The following is a 19571-nucleotide window of genomic DNA, read 5'->3' on the forward strand; positions in this document are numbered from 1 at the left end:
ATAGGCAATTTTTAGAAGGAACTACAGGATATAAAGCAAGAGGGGATTTTTCTCATGGGTGGGAGACACTCAGCAAGGCTTTCAGGTGATGGTTTTTGAGATGCGCCTCAGAACAGAGGAACCTCTGGGGTAGATATGTTGGGGGTTGGGATGAAGGGATAAGAGTTAAGTGGTGGGGGAACAGAGACATGTGGAACTGGACACAGATAATCTCAACTACAATAACATTCTTCCTCTGTTTCCATGTATGTATATCTGGATAAGCAAATTCATCCATTTAACAGCCAAATGACCAAGAATCCAGAGGAGTCAATCATTTTCCGGAATCATCTAATTGTAGTTTGTAAACAAGTAGTAGTTAAGCCTTTAGAAATGTGACAGTATAATGCATCTTCAAATAAAAGTATCCATGTGAAAATGCTCAATGAGGCATTTTCTACAAGAAAAAAAATTACCGGAAAATACTTGTCAATAGGAGAAACAGGACTAATGAGTTAAGGTATGGAATACAATAAAAACACTTGTCAAAAATAAAGCATTAGTTCCCTTTCTGCTGACATGGTAATACAGTCATGAATATCCTTAAATAAAAGAAAATGTGTTGAAGATTAACAAAAAATCATATGAATACTTTTAAAAAATTTTATTTTATTGTAAAGATGCTAAGTTACATGAGTAAGGTAATGAGTACTCATGTCAATACTTTTAAAGGTGGAAGTATGCAGGTACACACTCATATGCAAATGTAGACATGAAAATAAGGAGGCATAATAGTGTGGGTGACAGTGTTAACACCAGCAACCTCAATTTAAATCCTCCAAGCTGAGCCATGGGAGAGGGGGAGAGGTTGGTCATGGGGCTTGAACTCTGGGACTCAGTGCTGTGCCTATGCTCTTCAGCTCAAGGCCAGCGCTCTACCACTTGAGCCACAGTGCCACTTCTGAGTTTCTGGTGGTTAATTAGAGATAAGAGTCTCAAGGACTTTCCTGCTCCGGCTAGCTTTGAACCACAATCCTCAGATCTCAGCCTCCAGAGTAGCTAAGATTATAGACGTGAACCACTAGCACCCAGCTAGAAATTCTTAATTTTTAAACCCTCTATATTTCTTAAATTATTACAATGGACATTTTCTTAAATTTTTACAGGTCTCTTAAGGTATGCTGTTTGATTGAAAAAGACCTGGTTATTATTAATGGTTTTAATTTTTACTCATTTCCATTTCCTGTTTTCCTTCTAATAAACAGGTACCACTTTAGTAATGAGCACAAAATCATGTTAGATGCCCCAACTTTACTATTTTAGTGAATGGAAAATACTTATTTTAGAGCCAGATAATGAAGATGAGAAATAAAAAAAAATTCTGCTAGTGCTCAGGAAGCAGAGATTTTTCCTTTTTTTCCTTTTTTTTTTCTGGGTGCAGGAACACTAATATTTCCTTTATGCGAGAGGAACCATGCAGATTTAGGACACAATGTTCTACAGAATTTAATTACTAAGAGCCTGGGCCAAGGCAGGATTCCAGAAATCCAGAGATTCACAATAAATTATGTACTGTCTTATGAGGATCAGCTCAGAAAAAAAAAATGTATTTTTCAAGACCCTACTAAGGCATAGCATGGTTATTTCCTATCATTTCACCAGAACTGTGCATTTGTTTAAGAAGCCAGAGCTATGATGAAGGGGCTGAAGGACATAGCAGAGGGACCAAAAGAAGTTAGGTAGGGCCTTGGGTGGTATTGCAGTTTCTAAGTTCCTGAGCTGATTGTGACACTACTGATTTCATTTTAATCCGCAAAACGTTCAGCAGAACCTTTTTCTCCTTTCCTGAATGGCTTGGGCCTACTTTCTGTCTTGAGGACTCTGACAAGTAACTGTTGTCATTATAACACCCTGTGTGACTTTGTCATGGCACTTACTACAACCTGTGGACATTCTTTTCTTTGGTGTTTTATTTCCTTTCTTCCTGCATCCATCCCATTGGCTTATTTCCATATGGCTAGTATCTTGCACACTGTTTTCTATCACTGTGACCCCATCAGAGTCTCTGGGTACACTTGCTGAATGACAACATGCCTATTGACAAGTCCATGGGGACTGAAGCCACCTACCTGTGTTGGGGTAGTTTTCTTAATTACTAAAAACAGAACAGACTGACTAAGGATTTCTGCATGATTGCTCACTGCTGTTTTACCAGAGTTTGGAATGGTACCATTCTAAATATTTATCTAACAGATGAAGGTTGAAAGGGATGAATGGATACCTCTAATTTTAGGATCTGGCAACAGTAATGATCCTGAAATTCAGAGAGGTAAGTGTTATTAGATATCCAAATGACAAAAGTCAATCGTGTTCTGAGTTTCAAACACTGGCTAGTAGTGGTATGAAATCACAAAGCAGAACTATGGCAGGGAGGCAGAGAGAGCTTCAAGTTACAGCCACCAACAGGGTCAATGAGAGAACTCAGCTCTTCGTCTTTGGACTCCTTTCTACATTGAGTGCTTTTAACACTGGAAAGTTCCCAGATTATTCCATCTGGTTAGAGGCTTCTTGCTGTCCAGCTGCGGGGGAGGAGAGAAAGGGGTCTCTGAGTGTCCAAAGGGTTATGCTATCCAGGTACAACCTCCAGAAGAAGGATCTTGCTTTCAGAAGGATCCTGGGTGCCCTAGTCATGCTTGGATCATGCTTTCTTTCTACAGGCTGATTGCTACCTCAGACTAAATAAATAAAGGTCTGGATTCTTATGCTAGATGTCAAGATGAGTAGTATATACCCAGCTAGAACTTGTTAGAAAACAAGACTTTTAAATCAACATTTTTAAAGTCAACGCAGTAAAAGGATCTGGAGCTATTATTTCACTAGGCTTTAGTATTGTCAGACCTAGATTCATATCTATATGCCTAAATTAAAAAATCTAACATGAGAGCTCATACATATATCCAATACATCCTGTACATCATGTATAGGCAAAGGAGGAAAATCATTTATAACTGACTGAACAAACTCAAACATACTAAGAATTTGCAGTATCAACAGTAATGGAAAAAAAAACACAAACTTAAAAAAGAACACACTGGTTCATCCCTTTGGCAGTCCGTAGCCTTTTTAAGAAAATGAGGCACTTATACAAAAAGTACTAAAAATAATACATGAAGACACAAAAATAAGCTGTCCTGTGTGGCTCAGACCCGAAGGCCAGAAGAGTACTGAGGGCAGGGGTAAAGCTGGCTTCTTCTAAAGTCTGCATCCCAGGATCTGGCCACAGTGGTGACTCAAAACCCATCTACTTTCTCAATACCTACTATGTGTAAGAAACATGGAGACAACAGAACACAAACTCTCATTTCCAGAAGCTCTTAAAAGTTGGAAATGTTTTAAAAACTTCCACATAAGTCAGGTGCCAGTAGTGCACACCTGTAATCCTAGCTACTCAGGAGGCTGAGATCTGAGGATCAAGGTTCCAAGCCAGCCTGGGCAGGAAAAGTCCATGAGACTTTTATTTCCAACTAACTACCAGAAAACTTGGAAGTGGAACTGTGGCTAAAGTGATAGGGTGGTACCCATGAGCAAAAGCCGGCCCTGAGTCAATCCTCAGGACGAGCACAAAAACAAAAAGAAAAAACCAAACCAAACAAACCACAAAAACCCTTTCAGATAAAGGTGAGACTTAAGAAGGGAGAAGCTGGGGCTGGGAAGGTGGCTCAGTGGTACAGCGCTTGCCTTGCATGCATGAGGCCCTGGGTTCAACTCCTCAGCACCACATAAGCAAAAAGAAAAAAGCCGGAAGTGGCGCTGTGGCTCAAGTGGTAGAGCGCTAGCCTTGAGCTGAAGAGCTGAGGGACAGCGCCCAGGCCCAGAGTTCAGACCCCACGACTGGACCCAAAAAAAAAAAAAAAAAGAAGGGAGAAGCTGTAAGAAGGAACAAAAATGTGCCCAGGATGGGAACAGAGGTTGTGCTGGAATAGAAGCAGTGCTGAGGGCAACAGTGATAGGGACAATGGGGTCACTGAGCAGACTTCACCATACCAAGCAGAGGAAGCAAGGGGCGCCCGATGGATCAGCGCATCCCTTTTTACTGACTTGGAAGGTTCACATGGGGAAGAAACAGTTAGCACTGCTGGAATCCTGAGAATGGCCCTAGTAAAAGGTTTTCTATGCTGCTGCTGATCGGGCAGGAAGAAATAATAAAGGATTTGGCTCATGACAGTGTAATTTATTATCAGGATTATTAAGGACTGATTCCACTGTGTGCTGTCCCCTCTGATTACTATAATTTCCCCCAGCCATTTCCATTCCCAATACCAGCCTTAGAAAAATGTACAAAACTCATAAGATGGAAGGCACTGGGGAAAACAAAGTGAGCTTTATTAGTCATTTTCTTATGTTACCTTAATAGCACTGACTGGCATTCCAGTGGATTGTGCACTATCAGTTGTTTGAATTTTAATATTAAAGTGCACACTGCTTTGGGAGGTAGACATTTTTAGAGAACACCCAGGTAGGTGGGGGAGTCAAGAGTATATGACCCCCTCAGGGTGAAGGAACACTCATATTCCAAAGCCATTTTGTTTATGATGACAATGTTTCAATGACTCTGGATTTATTCTCTTATTACAGATACAAGCCTTTCAGTGTTTTACAATGAAATGTGTTCAAGGTGAAACATTTTGAATTATTATATGTAACATAAATAGGAATAAACAGGAATGTAGTGTGGTCCTTTTCCTTCATCAGTTCTATTTTCACAAAATTAGCAAAGAAATACAGTCATAAGAGGATGATCCAAAGACTCCTATACATTAATAGCAAGTGTCTAAATATAAACCTAGCAGCCTCTTTCAAGATTTTAACACAGAGTTTTTCTGCTAGTCTAATATACTCAAAATGTGCATGGAATTTGAAATCAGGCAGTTCTGTGTTTGAATCCTTTCTGAACCTCCAGGTACCTGTCTTATAAAATTAGGATGAAAATAACTATCACATACAAGCTATTGTAATAGTTTAGACCAATGGAACTGTATGATATCATTATTGTTCATCCTGGTGTTATGATTTTTGTGCAGAAATACACTAGAGATAACCACAAGACCTATATCTGAACTTTAAATTAGCAGAACATAGGTCTCTACTTTCTAAATTTGGCACTCTTGCCATGGATGACAAGGTAAGATATTTTGCCTAAATCATAAGACTGTAAGAAACTCTGAAGATACTGTATATGTAAACTATAAACCCTAAAACAAATTTTCCTGTGGAGTACAGACATAAACTGAAGACTTCAAGCATAAGGCCACTCACCTCTATTTAATGAACCATGCATAATCTATGATTTACTCTATCAGTACATATAAACTGAAAAAGAATACGCACATATATGTGTCCACATATATATGTTACATAAGCTATACATATACTATACTGTAAGCTATTGCACCTGACTACTGAAAATCAACCTAACATGAATACTTGACAGTTCTGACTATAAATCTTGTGAACATCTAGAAGTATATAGTATGTGTAAATTTAAAATATGACTATTTTTTTAAAAAGTAAACATAGTGCCAGACATGGTAATTCATGTCTATGATCCCAGTTACTCAGGACTTGCGGGTAGGAGGATCATGGTTCAAGGCCAGCTGGACAAAAGCTCCAAAGCTGATTAGACTAAAGCATCAGATGCTCTCTGGAAAACAAACTAAAAGCCAAAGGGACTGGAACATGCCTCAAGTGGTTGAGCACTTGCCTAGCAAGCATAAGGTCCTAAGTTCAATTGCCAACACTGCCAAAAAAGAGTCCATGAATATAAATAGACTATTTCTGCTACTAAATTCTGCATGAGTCATAAATGTACATATAATCCTGTAATAACCCCATATAAAGATTAATACAAATAGATTTTTTTAAGTAATCACACAACTGAAATACAGTTAAGGGAAAGACAAAATTCTCCTAACTACCATACAAGTAATTGTTTTTAGAAAAAAATTACTTAAATTGTTGGATGTCTGGAGACTCTGAAGTGACAAGTGTCTCTAAGATGTTATCAAAGGTCTGGAGAGAACACTTGAGGAGCAAACCACTTGGGAGACAGTAGAAACCTCAGCCCTAACTTTCACCCAGTGTAAACTCCAACCCTGTCCTTGGGAAGAAGCCAAAGAAACAATTACTTCTCTTCAGTAGGTAGAAGAAAAGACACGGAACTTAAAGGTTCCTCTACTTGTATTACTATCATGTGATTTCAAGAGCAAAAAAAGATTCTGGTTACAAGGAAGATAGCTCAGGGAAGCACTGAAGGAAACTGAGGAGAGCTGGCAGATCATGGGCAGCTGATCACCTCTTGTTGGTTTTCTTGTTCTTTCTTCCTCAGTCTGGGATTTAAAATCACCTACAGAATGCCAAAAAGGTGCAGGTGGATTAGAAGAGCATACAACTGTGTCTGCTCATATTTTGTATCCAGACATCATCATATTAACAAGAAAAAGTAGCTTTGGGATAAAGATATGACAGCAAAAGAAGGATTCGGGAGTATACTGTGTGACACTATCTCTTCTAGCTACTCACAAAATTCTATAAGGGCATAAATTAGGATTTGGCAGAATTGGATCATCTGTGAATTTCTGCTTGATTATGAATTAACATTCTCTACTTTCTTTCTATCTGTAGTATGTATATCTACTTGATATTTATTTCAGTGTTGAGCCTTTTAAAAACAGTAAAAAAAAAAAAGATAATATATTTCAAAAGGAAAATTCCAAAGAGACCTTTAAGATGAGGACAAGATATCAGTGTTGGCTGGAGAGAATAACTTAGTTAACCTCTGAGAAAACATGACTGTAATAATTTTTTAAAGCAGTTCAAAGATCTGCTTAGACTCTGTAGCTTTTGACATTGAGGATGAATGTCTAAAATATTTATAAGAGAGAGTGACTGGGTTTGTATTGGGGGAAAATACAACAGAATGTAGTGAAAAGAAAGAAGGAAAATGGATGGTCTGGACTCCACGATTCTGGAATAAATAAGCTTTGGTCTTTGGGAAACAGTTAAATCCAAAGAAAGAACAAACAAATCTCCTTCAAGGAGGAAATGGAAAAGATGTACAAGCTGTAAACTCCTTGAATTGTAAACAGTGTGGGTGGGAACAGGCAGCAAAGAACAACTAGACCCTGTGAAGTTTCCACAGGAGCAGTGGGTGTGCAACAAATAATAAAAATGCAAGATACAACTACAGAAATAGAGGCATGTGTGCCTATACAAAACAGATCTTGTGCCAGGGAGTAGGCTAGCTTACAATTGTGCACGGAGCCATCAAAATCAAAAAAGCTACTTAACAAAAATAAAATATCACCCAAATCTTCTAAGACATTCTCATGGAAAAAAGAGAAAAGAAAAGAAAATCCGTAGTCAGGATAGAAAAGCCATGTAGAACATGTACCTTAGCAGCCAAATGATCAGGCTCCCGCCTCTGGGGGAAAGGAGTCTGTTCTGCTGGGGCTGGGGCTGAGTGTGAACATACAGAGGGCTGTTCTGTCCTGGGGAAAACTCACACCCACTTGTCAATGGAAAGAGCCAGACTCTGAGGCTTAGGGGAAAGAACAGTGCCCCCCTCCCCATACCCAACACTCAAACAGGCAAAGCAGGGTCGGGGGTCCTCAAGGCTTTGGATGTGACTCCTTCCACATACAGTGGGTCTGGAACATGTCTGTGTAGCCATTTTCAGCTCAGTCCTTACCTGGTCCCTTTTGTTGAATTTTCCTTGTGTTTATACTTCCTAACATGGAGTGAAGAGCACTTCAGAGAATAGATATTATCTGTTTGCTTACTAAGGCTAAAAGTCATCTAGTAAGTTTGTGTATGCTCCATACACTTATTTCAGAAATAATTGTAGTTTAATAAAAATTGTGACGAACTATAGAAATGAAAAATTGTGAAGTGATTCTTTAAGTTTATATTGAGAAATAAAAGAGCATTTTGTTATCAGAGTCAAAATGGAAACTACTCAGAGAAAGAAATCATATCTCAGGTCTGTCCGGATTTGAGGTGACGAAGGCCAGGAACAAACAGGAGAGGAAAATCCTGCTGTGACTCAGCAGATGCACTCAACCATGGCCAAAGACAGAACGCTTGTGTAGGAGTCCAAAGAACAAAGGCGTTTGTACAATGAAAGGGAATCTTCTAGAACGTACAGATGAGATATACTTTTTACTGATTACTTATATACTTGCAAGAAGTTATATCTGTATATGATCTAACAGAAAATATTTTAAGATGTACATCAGGCCTCGGTAACTTCTGTGAGCTACTGCATATCACCAATGTCCAGAAATAAGAATTGTTTTGACCATAAGTCAAGAACAAACAACACAGTTGTTCCTTTATTAGTCTACATGGTTTACTTCTTGGTTTGTATTTTACTGGAAGTTTCTTACCGGGGCTGACTGTTCACCTTTGCATGTTTCCCATTGAAGTTCAGACCAGAAAGATTTTTCAGTGTTGAGTGGGAAGCATCTGTCTCCAAAGGTGCTTGTGTTTGTTCTTTCAGACCACCAGGACTTGTGACCTCTTTCTTCAAGTTCATGTCCGAATAAGGGCAGCCAAAAGCACTGTTTTGTATAAAAATGAAAGCAGAGCTGTCATTCTTGAGTGATCCATCAGATCTCCATTGTCATTGGAATAGACTTGTATTTAATATTTAAAAGGAAATCTGACATTCTTCTCTCCCTGAACACACTCAATAATAATTTCTTTTCATACTGCCTTTTTTTCTTTTTTTGGGGGGGGGGGTAATAATGCTGGAACTGGGGCTTGAACCCAAGGACTCATGCTCAAGCTTGTGCTCTACCATTTGAGCCATACCTCTACATCTAGCATTTTGCTGATCAATTGGAAATAAGAGTTTTATGGGCTTTCCTGCCGAGGTTGGCTTTGAACCACAATCCTCAGATCTCCTTAACAGCTATGCTTACAAGCATGAGCCCACGAGTGCTCAGCTCTCATATTGCCTTTTGAGAACATCTCATGTTGCAGACCCTAAACCCAGGCAGCTGAAATAGCACAGGCAGATTCACCAGAGAACAGCATCCAGAAACCTCACAGTGGCATCCAGTTGCCCCACAGCTTCCACCAGAGCAGTGAGATTAGCCTTTTTTGACTCCTTGGCTAAGACCATTCACCAGAATCCAAGAACATCATGCTCTCAGTGCCTACTATTAAGTTTGCAGAGACACCATCTGCATTTCTACATAATCGCCCTGTAACTTCCTAAGGAGGTTATGTTAGGTTATACTGGGGTGTTTTGCAGGTCAATGAGGAGGGACCCCCTAAGCCCACTTCTCCTGGCTCTTTTCTTGCCCCTACCATGACCAAGTAGATCCCTGAAGCCTGGGTGCTGCTGGAACCAGTCCCTAGGTACAGCGATCTGCGTGGACATGTGACTCAGCTACACCCACAGTCCCCAGTATGCCTCTGTGCCCTTGTCCCTGTCTCCAAAAAGGTCTCAGTTCTTCACTGCTGCCAGGTACAAGGCAGCTAGTGCCATGAAAATTACAGGCATGACAGGTTGCCTAGACATTACTCTGGGGAAGCTGTGTTCTGTCCAAGCTTCAGAGTTCCTCTCTAGTGGAGTGAAAAAGCAGATCGGGTTTCAGTAGAGCTGTTGTGAGAAACCACACACACACACACACAATGGTGGCTGATATTCCACAGCTAGACAAACACATGGTGAAAGCCATCAGCGGTGAAATAGTTCCTATTTACTGTAAGCTTACAGATACATAGTATACAAGTAATTGCTTATGACTATATGAAAGTAACTGCTTATGACTCTATGAAAGTTTTCTCTTGTTGTTTTAAGGTGGTGATAAAGTCAGGAACCAAAGAAAATTTTCCTCTAATTTAAGGTACAGAGTTTTCCAGGTGGGGCCTGGACTCAAAGGTGATGATGCATCTGGAAAAGAGTTCTGGAATCTGGATGACATCAGCTTTGCCTGATGTGATAAGATGGGCCAATACCAGCATCACCACAGTGCGGCACACTGCTGTGGATTGGAGAACACTCTGTATGCATGTTCTGCGTGAGGATAACTGTTGCTAGTCTATGTAGTTAGTGATTTGATAGTCCATTAACAGAGCACATGCACCATGCTAGAGAAGATAAACCCAGGGAAGAGGTAAAAACATACATACTAATAACTGCAATTTAATTATTTTAATGCATTTTTATTGTTATTGTAAAGGTGATAGCAGTGAATGATTTTGTAATAATTTTGTAATAAAAAACAAAATATATACTATTTGTCCATCAGAATGCAAAGTGCTTTTTATATTATTTGTAATATTTACAGGTGCACAGTTTACAGGTAAGGAAACAGGATCACACTGAATAAGCAACTTCCCCAAGGCCTTCTGGCAATTTCTAGGGAATTCCCCAAATTGCTTAATCAGTAACATCAATTAGGTAGACAGAAGAGGGAAAAGGGGTTTTAGCACCATCAAAACACGGAGCACAAAAGAAGCTATGGTAATCCTTCTTGTGCAAAGAATTCACAAGCTAGTTTAACAGGGTCTGCCAGGACTGGGTTGGCTGAGGGTGGGACAGGGTTGGAGCTTATCAGCTCGCGAGTGGTCCAGGAGATTTGGACCCTTTGCTTTTGCAAAAGAGCAGTAGAGGTCTGTTTAGTTACACTGTAGGAAATTTAAGATTGCAGAGGAGGCTGCAAGGCATCATGCTAAGAGACTATGTTTCCATCAAGATTCTGTGGATTCACTGAGATTTTGTACCTCAAAGCTCTGCTGTACATCCAATGCATACTCCCTGTTTGTGGCTTTCTAATGATCATTATGGTGGTGAGTGTTCTTCCTAATTTTCTCTCATCACACCTCTGTGAATGGAACCTGTGTAAGTGCTGCCTCTACCTAAGATTTACTTATCCAGCATTTGGAAATAGATTGCATGAACCCTCTTGCTCAGTTTAGCACCAGTAGTATAAAGTAGTTCCTGTCTGTGAGGCATATGAGGACACAACTCCAGATTATGCAAAGTAGGATCACATGTAAGGTTCTAAAGAATATATTAAATGATGCTGGTGGCCAATCTGAAAGAAGTTAGTGACAAATGGTCCAAAGGAAGTGGGGAGGAGAAATCTTCTGTATAATTGTTTGCGGTATTCAGGTTCTCAGAATGCCAAAAGCAGATTTTCTTAGTGTCATGCTGTTCTTCCCTTCCTTCTTTGCAGAGAAATGGGTAAAAGAGACAGCACCACTCCGATCTTTCTCTCTCCTTCTCTCTCTTCCTCCCTAATTTCCTCCCTCCCTTTCTTCCTCCCTCCCCCCTCTCTCTCTCACTCTCTCTCTGTATGTTTAAGAGCATGTACAATTCTGCAAAAATCTACTCACATAGGGAAAAAAGTTGAAGTCCTAAATATGATTTAAAAAAAACATTTGAAACTTATTTTGGAATATTTGAATTTAGTCAAATAACTAGGAAACTGTCATTCCCAAAGACATAGCTCTTTTAGAAAACTGCTGACCTAAGTTGAAATCTCTATAACTTCAAGTTGTGTTGGCCACAATAAAATGTCAGTTTCTGATGGGTAAAGAGGAAATCTGCTCAAGTTCTAGGTTATCCCTGACAGAGATCAGACAGGCAAGCCCTGCAGCTGAGAGGAGCTTGCAGCACAGATCCTCTGTGGGCCCTTGGCTCTTCTGGCCTTCCCGCATTCTTCCTGTATTCAGAAAGAAGCTGTGTTTGCAGGAAAAGTAGGTAGAGACAGCAAGGCCTATTAGGCTGACCCTTAGGAACTGGTACTTCCTAAACAGCTGAGTATCAGGAGTTTCATGTGGGTCAACCAAATATTTTTTTTTACAAAACTCACCAATAGCCAAGCAGATGAAGAAAATATCTGAAAGAAAAGGCTGTGACATAGTTGAAGACACACAATTCAAAGAAATTACAAATCCTACTCCTCTTCTTAGCTCTGAATGGGAGAAAACAATAAAAAACCATGAACTCTTTACCATGCCAACGTTACAATAAGATAGCAATGACTACAATACGAATGGAAGTTCTTTGGTTTGGGGAATATTTAAGAATCATGTTTAGCCAGGCACCAGTGGCTTATGACTTTAATCACAGCTATTCAGGAGGCTGAAGTCTGGGGATTATAGTTCAAAATCTGCCTAGGCAGGAACATCTGTGAGACTCTTATCTGCAATTAGTCACTAAAAGGCTAGAAGTGGAGCTGTGGCTCAAGTGACAGAGAGCAAGCTGTAAATACAAAAGCTTAAAGGACAGACATTGCCCAGGTCCTTGGTTCAAGCCTCAGGACCAGCAGGCACGCTGGTCTCCCTCCCTTCCTCTCTCCTTCCTTCCTTCTATAGCAGGGCCTCCCAATGCCCAGTGCTGCTTCAGTTACTTATGTCCCAGAACCCATCCTGATCAGATTTCAAGTGTTTCAATAGCAGAAGCAACAACAGCATAAGCAGCAGCTGACACCCGTGTTAAGTACCCTGAATGGAGTTTCATCAACCTCGTGGCCTCTGGGCACCCTCACTAAGTGCCTTGGTCTGCTGCCATGATTAGAATTCCAGTGTCTCCCTGGTACAGCACACTGTGGTCCTATTTTTTTCCTGTCATCTCTCCCCAAGCCACAACCCCTGCCTCCTACTCTCCCACCTGATCAACTTCCTGCTGGCCAGTCTGCCAGGTGCTTATGCTCCAGCGTGGACCATCCTGTTAGGTGTTGTGACCACCAATCAGGATACCAGCCTTTGTTTGAGATTCTTCCCATTTCAATAGCCAGAGTGTGGAGGCTGACCACTGATTGCAAACCCCCCTGGACACCAGGTTTGCATTCAGCCATTCCATCATCTATATTTAATCAGCAGTGTTTCACCCTCTCATTTCTAAGTTGGTTCTTGTTTATCCCTAACTATTTTGCTCTACTGAAAATAATGGTGAAGTGCTATCAAATCCTGGCATTGTGTGGTTGGATTGTAAAGTTATTACTAGGTGGGCACAACTAATGGCAGCTTCCCAACCGGAAGCACAGATAAAGGCCAGGGCCGAAGGGGTTGGAGCTCCTGGGCCTGTCCCTGCTCCCTTGAGAAATATGGAGACTCTACAGTCCCTCTATCTCCCCAGGGTGATGATCCCTTTTCCTCTGTGGTAAGGTGGTGAAAAAGCTAGGGAGCATGAGAAATATCAGCATATAGATAAGAAGGAACAGCCCAGATGCCACACTGTGAACACAACCAAACCTCAGCAGTCAGCAGAGTTACAGGAAGTGTCAGGTCATGACAACCTTCCTTCTCATCCTGAAAATCAAGTGGCCTGAAATCAGCAAGTGGCTCCCACGAGGAGCTCAGATGCAGACACATCCCCCACGCAGCCCAGAAATTGGAGATGCAGCTGGACTTAGAAGTCGTGACTCTGACCAAAGAGCATTACATGCATGTACAGAAATATCACAACAAAACACCTTGCCTTGTATCATTAATATGTGCTAATGAAAATGTGGATAAACAGTCATCAGTTTAAAGAAAAAAAGTGTTCTGTTCCAAGTGCAACTAATCCAACTTGACTGGCCTGTTGTATTTTATATTTTGGAGAAGTATTTTATTTGCTTTACCTGCAAATTGTAATCTTTTACTTCTAGGGAGTACATAAGACAAGAGTAGGGAGTGGTGCTATGGCTGGGAGGGTAGATTCTGCAGTCACTGAAGAGGTGAGTGGGAGACATCTTAATCTAGAAGCACTTATGAAGATAAAGCGTGAGGTGCGCCACTCCCAGAACCAAGGGGCAGTCGGGGAGCACAGGAAGGTTGTTGCTGTCAAATCACAAGAGAGAGTACTGACAACTGCCAGAGAAAGGGGTCCAGTGAAGGAAATGAGAAGAAGGAAAGGGAGGGAGGAAGGAAAGAAAAAGAGGGAAGGAGGGAGGAAAAAGAGAGAGGGAGAGAGGCAGGCAGGCAGGCAGGCAGGAAGGAAGGAAGGAAAGAAGGAAGGAAGGAAGGAAGGAAGGAAGGAAGGAAGGAAGGAAGCAAGCAAGCAAGCAAGCAAGCAAGCAAGCAAGCAAGCAGGAAGCAAGCAAGCAAGGAAGCAAGGAATATAATTGCTGTTGGAGTCACATTTGTCGTTGGCCTAATGGCCACAGAAACCCCATTCTGATAGAAGAAGCTTAGTGAGAATATTGATAAGGTACATTCATTATGTCCAACATGAAAGAAAGCGATATCTTCCTCTCGTACTATTTCTCAGTAAGAGTTGACTGTCTTAATTGTTATTTAACTTCATAAAATATCCCTATCTCTTAATTATACAGGAAGTCTAATTTCATCCAGCATATGGATGTGAAATGAACATCTTTTATCTTCAAAAAATATTGACTCCTTGGCCAAATGGCACCAACAGACATGACAAATATAGAGAAGTCCAGACTACTAAGATTGTATTTTAGCTACAATAGTCTTAACAAAAACGTAACACATAAATCAAAATGTTGCTGATTACTTCTATACAGATTAAATGTGACTGTAAATTATACAGGTTTGAATGTGAACAAGAAAAGCAGCGGCATCACAAGGTTTTACTAGGCACTGAAAATGCAACACAATTCTACTACACTATTCTCAAACACAGAGATGAATGAACCCTGCAGGAGTGTGTGTATGCATCTCTGTATATGAATATATGATTCTCAGGAGTTGAGGTCATTTTTTCTTGAAGTCCCACTGCTTTAAGATGAGTTCTCAAAATATTTTTCTCTAAATGCAATTCAGAGAAAATGCTATCCGTAGAATAGCGTATACCTTTGCATATTATTTCAAGCACTCAACAATTTAATGCATCCAGAGTAAGTATGATTACTTTCAAAAAGATTCAATACGGGCATAGTAATCAATGGCTATAATCCAAGCTACTTGTGTGGCAGGTGTGGAATGTGAAGGCTGACCACTGATTGCAAACCCCCATGGACACCAGGTTATGTGCATTCAGCCATTCCATCATCTATATTTAATCAGCAGTGTTTCACCCTCTCATTTCTAAGCAGTATCTCTAACTATTTAGGCAAAGTTAGTGAGATATTATCTCAAAACCAAAATAAAAACAAAAGGCCTGGGCATTCAGTTAAAGTGGTAGACACTTGCTTAGCAGGTATGAAGCCACATGTAGGTTCTACCTCCAATACCACAAAAAAATTCACAGCTAAAGTTAAAAGATATCTACGCATGGAACTCAGAAAGATACTTGAAGCATTCTTGGGCAACTTAGCCTGTGAAATTGGCCTGTATTTTATAACTCAAAAATGGCCAATTAAAAAGCTGGGAGAGAATTGCTATTTAGATTAAGTATTATAATTTGCTTAGAACGGAGGTCAAAAGCACAAACTAAACAACTAAAGGAAAACTATATTAAAATTACTTGTTTGCCAGTTACTTGGTGGCTCAAAGCTGTAATCTTAGCTACTCAGGAGCCTGAGACCTGATGATGATGGTTCATAGTCAGCCTGAGGGGGGAATGTCCACGAGACTCTTATCTCCAATGAGCCACCAAAATGCCAGAAGTGAAGCTACACTCAAGGAGCTGCATGCCAGCCATGAGGGAGAGACCTAGAGAACAGTACTCAGACCCTGAGTTCAAGCCCAAAACAAGCAAAACTAAACAAAAATCAACAAAAAAGTGTACTAGTTTAATGCTGGGAAAGTTATTCAATCTTTCTGCCTTCTATTTCATAAAATTTTAGAAGGTTTATTTTATAAAGGCCTTGATATATAGTCTGGATATGAAATGTCTCCCATAAAATCTCCTGTTCTTGAAGGCTTAGTCCACAGTTACTGGTGATATTTTGGAAGGTCCTGGAAACATTAGATGGGCCCAGATGGAGGAAGATGGCCTTTGGATATGTGTCCTTGAGATCTTCTTTGTCTTTCTGCTTCCTGCCTGCCCACAGTTTGCTGTATCACATTCTCCCATGATGCTCTGGCTTACTACAGGACCCCCAATCAACAGAACCAAGGACTACAGACTGAAGATCTGAATCCATGAGCCAAAATAAACCTTTCCTCCATTAAATTGTCTTGCCAGTCAATGTGCTACAGGATCAAAAATAAGCTGACTATTCACACCTGATCTAATAAAAACATAGTAGTAATTACCTCTGTTATTGTGGCTTCTGTATTTTTGAGTTCCAAATTTTTCCATTTGGTTCTTTTATATTCTATTTCTCTAGTGAGCCTCCTCACCCTACGCGCCTAGTCCTACTTGTTTCCAATGTGTTAGCCATTGCTTGTTGAAGCATTTTTACCATGGCTACTTTCCAGTTTTCAAGATAATTCTAATATTTGTAGCATGCAGGTGTTCCCCTCCATCAGTCAATACCTTTTCTTATCATGGTCAGATTTTCCAGGTTCTTGGCATGGTGTCTGAGAACTGGACACTTGTCTAAGACACTGGGCACTTTTGGTATTGCATTAAGAGACCACATCATATGCAAGCTTTCTGGTCCAGCAGGGCTCCTCTCTCAGGCCTCCCTGGAGTTTGGGGGGGGGATGTTGTTTTACTAAAGAAGTGTATGTGGGGGGTAGGGTGTTGTCTTGTAATTGTCATTTAATTGTAATTGTGTTGTCTTGTAATTGTCACTCCCCAAAGAGGCCACCTTGAATAGGAAGGTGGTACCTCCACATAAGGTCTCAAATAACTGAGTGGTAGAGCAGTTGGAAAGTATCTGACTCTCCTCTGGTCTTCTATGACTCTACCCACCATAGATAACATTGGGTACTTATTGGGTACTTAGTTAATGTGGGATTGGAAGGATCTCCACTGACCCCTAAGGGTGGGGAGGACTTCTTACCTGAACAAAAGTAAGCACTGGCTCCCCACCTGACCACTTCTGACATAAGCTCGTGTGTGTGTGTGTGTGTGTGTGTGTGTGTGTGTGTGTGTGTGTGTGTGTGTGTGTGTGTGTGTGTGTGTGCTCGCCGAGCACTGGGAAAGGGAATACAGGGGCCTATTGCTCCAGTTCTGAGCTCAGTATTCATTGTGAGATGGGAACACTGTGTTTACTGTGCAGTCTGGTTAGAGCAGATGATTGTTGTCAAAATGTTTGCAATATTGCTAGGCTTCTTCTTTCCTGGTCCCCAACTAGAAAGATCTGGCTCTCCTTAGGGTTATTTTTGCCTTCTCTATTGGTGTCTTTTGGTTTCCAGCTTCTCCCAAAACCAGTCCAGAATAGACAAGGGTAAAGAAAATACTAGGAACTTATCACTGTGCTATCCTTGGGTGTCGAGGTCTCCAGCTGGTTTGCCTTTTTCTCATGGTCCTCTTGTGAAGATGTTGGCTTTGTATGTAATGCGTAGGATTTTATGAGAAATCCAGAGCAAAGCATATCTATGCTATTTTTCTAGGAGCAGATAATAATTTTTGACTGCTTAGGAACGTTATTGAAGATTCTTCCCTGACTGCTCAAATCCTTGAGGACACTGGGGTTTGAAGATAGCTAGAAAGATGCTCTACACCACGTGAGCCATGCTCCCAATATACTTTTACTGTAGTTGTTTGTTTGTTTTTGTCCACTGTGGCGCTTGAACTCTGGATCTGGGTGCTGTCCCTCAGCTCTTTAGCTCAAGGCGAGCACTCTACCACTTAAGCCACATTGCCACTTACCATTTTCTAGTGGTTTATTGGAGATAAGAGTTTCACAGACTTTCCTGCTGGAAGGCTTTGAATGTGATCTCAGACTCCTCGGTAGCTAGGATTATAAGTGAGCCACCAGCGCCTGGCCTGTAGTTGTTTTTTAGATAGACTCTTGTACTTTTTGCCTAGGGTTAGCCTTGAACCATGAATTATCTACCTATGCCTCCTGTGTAATTGGAATTATAGGTGTGTATCATCATGTCCATCTTGTTGGATGAGATCCATCTCTTTTTGCCCAGGTGTAGCTTGAACTGTGATCTTCCTGATCTCCATTTCCCAAATAGCGGGGATGGAAGAGTGTGTCACCATGCCATTTCTGTGCTTCACTTTTTAAAAGGAGAATCTACTCTATTTAATTAAAGCACCCAAGGAATGCTGAACTAGCAAAGAGGCTTTTGAGACAGACTATACTAAGTTTCAAATCTGCCTGTAGCCCAGTCCTTATTCTCTCTCTAGCTCATGAATTCATCATATATAACATGAAGTCTAGATTTCCCTTGCAGTGTCAATGTAAGAGCTGCACTGACTGCTGAGGGATTAGCATACAATATTCCACATATGTGTGATCAATACACAAGTGAAGGTCCTTCCCAGCTTCACTTATGCTTTTATCCTTCTCACCACCGTTGTCCACTGGAATTCAACCTGTTCACTACTAATGCATTTCCAGAAAGAGCTGCTCCGTTCTGCTTTCCCTTCTATACTTGATAGAAATGTGTGCTTCAACATAAGTTGAATTGCCTTCACATGGTATTTGAAGACCTCTTCATCCAGTCTGGGTCACTGATTCCTTCTTCCAGGGAGATCCCTCTGTCCTTCTAAAACAAATTAATTAAGCCTTCCTCTACTTACTATCCCAATGGGGAAAAAAGGTAAACTGCGGAGCTAGAAAGCCAACCCCGTCTCAGAAAGATGTATCTCCTATCAAAATTTAGCCCACTGAGCTCTGGTGGACTTAGACATAGTCACACATCAGAAGTGATACTGATCAGAGTACAAGCTGGGACTAAGGGGGCTTCAACTGGTATGTCCAGACATAGGTGGACACGAGTTTAGATCTCCACTGATTATTGTTTCATGGGAGCTTAAAGTCTAGTCATTTTATTGATGCCCATTTTAATACTGAAATTTGAATCTGACATGTGAGATATAATTGGTATGCATGAGGAAATACATCTTAATTGAGCTAGGACCAAATCGTTTCCTGAATTCAGTTGTGGGTAATACATTCAGAAAACAAGACAGGTAGTCAATGAGTTTTGAGAGATGGTACAAATGTGTGTGTGTGTGTGTGGGTAAATGTGTTTGTGTGTCTGTGCAGGTGTCTACATGCATACTTGCGAGTGTGTCTATGTATCTGTATGTGTTTGTCTATGTGCATCGGTGTTTGTGTGCTGCATGTGTCTATGTGTCTGAGTGTGTGTGTATGTGTGTGTGTGTGTGTGTGTGTGTGTGCACGCGTGTGTGTGTGTGCAGGAAGAGAGAGAATACTTTTTCTCTAAAATATTCTAGTGTATGGCAATTAAAGATTCCCGAGGTGTAAATTGGGCTCAGGCATGTGATAGTAGCAATGCCAATGGTCTTCAGAAAATGTATGCTATAATCAGCTTAATGTACTAAGTAAGTAATTTGTGTAATTTATGCATGGAGAAAATCTGATGAATAGAATTTACAGTTTAAAATTTTCCACTAGTACACTATCTACACAGTTAAAATTAAGCAGGAAATTAAACAAATGAAATGATTAACATACTACATTATTAACTGAATCAAAACAATTTGTGTTTCTATTATTACAATGAACATTTTTGTTAGCATATACAAATTATTTCCATTCTTTTAATTATAACATTTCAGTGAAGTGGCATGAACATGTTAAGGTAAA

At 40.5% G+C, this 19571-nt stretch overlaps 1 protein-coding gene across 1 annotated transcript in view; it reads right to left on the bottom strand.

The window, feature by feature from the left end:
* Positions 1-19571, bottom strand: part of L3mbtl4 (L3MBTL histone methyl-lysine binding protein 4) — a 374322-nt gene that overhangs the window by 96176 nt on the left and 258575 nt on the right. Inside the window, exon 15 of the mRNA XM_070028667.1 lies at positions 8424-8597. Within this exon, the coding sequence (XP_069884768.1) occupies positions 8424-8597 (174 nt within the window). The remainder of the gene's footprint in view (positions 1-8423; positions 8598-19571) is intronic.

This window comes from Dipodomys merriami, unplaced genomic scaffold, assembly GCF_024711535.1.
Source record: "Dipodomys merriami isolate MVZ:Mamm:240054 unplaced genomic scaffold, mDipMer1.0.p SCAF_2, whole genome shotgun sequence".
Taxonomy (NCBI): domain Eukaryota; kingdom Metazoa; phylum Chordata; class Mammalia; order Rodentia; family Heteromyidae; genus Dipodomys; species Dipodomys merriami.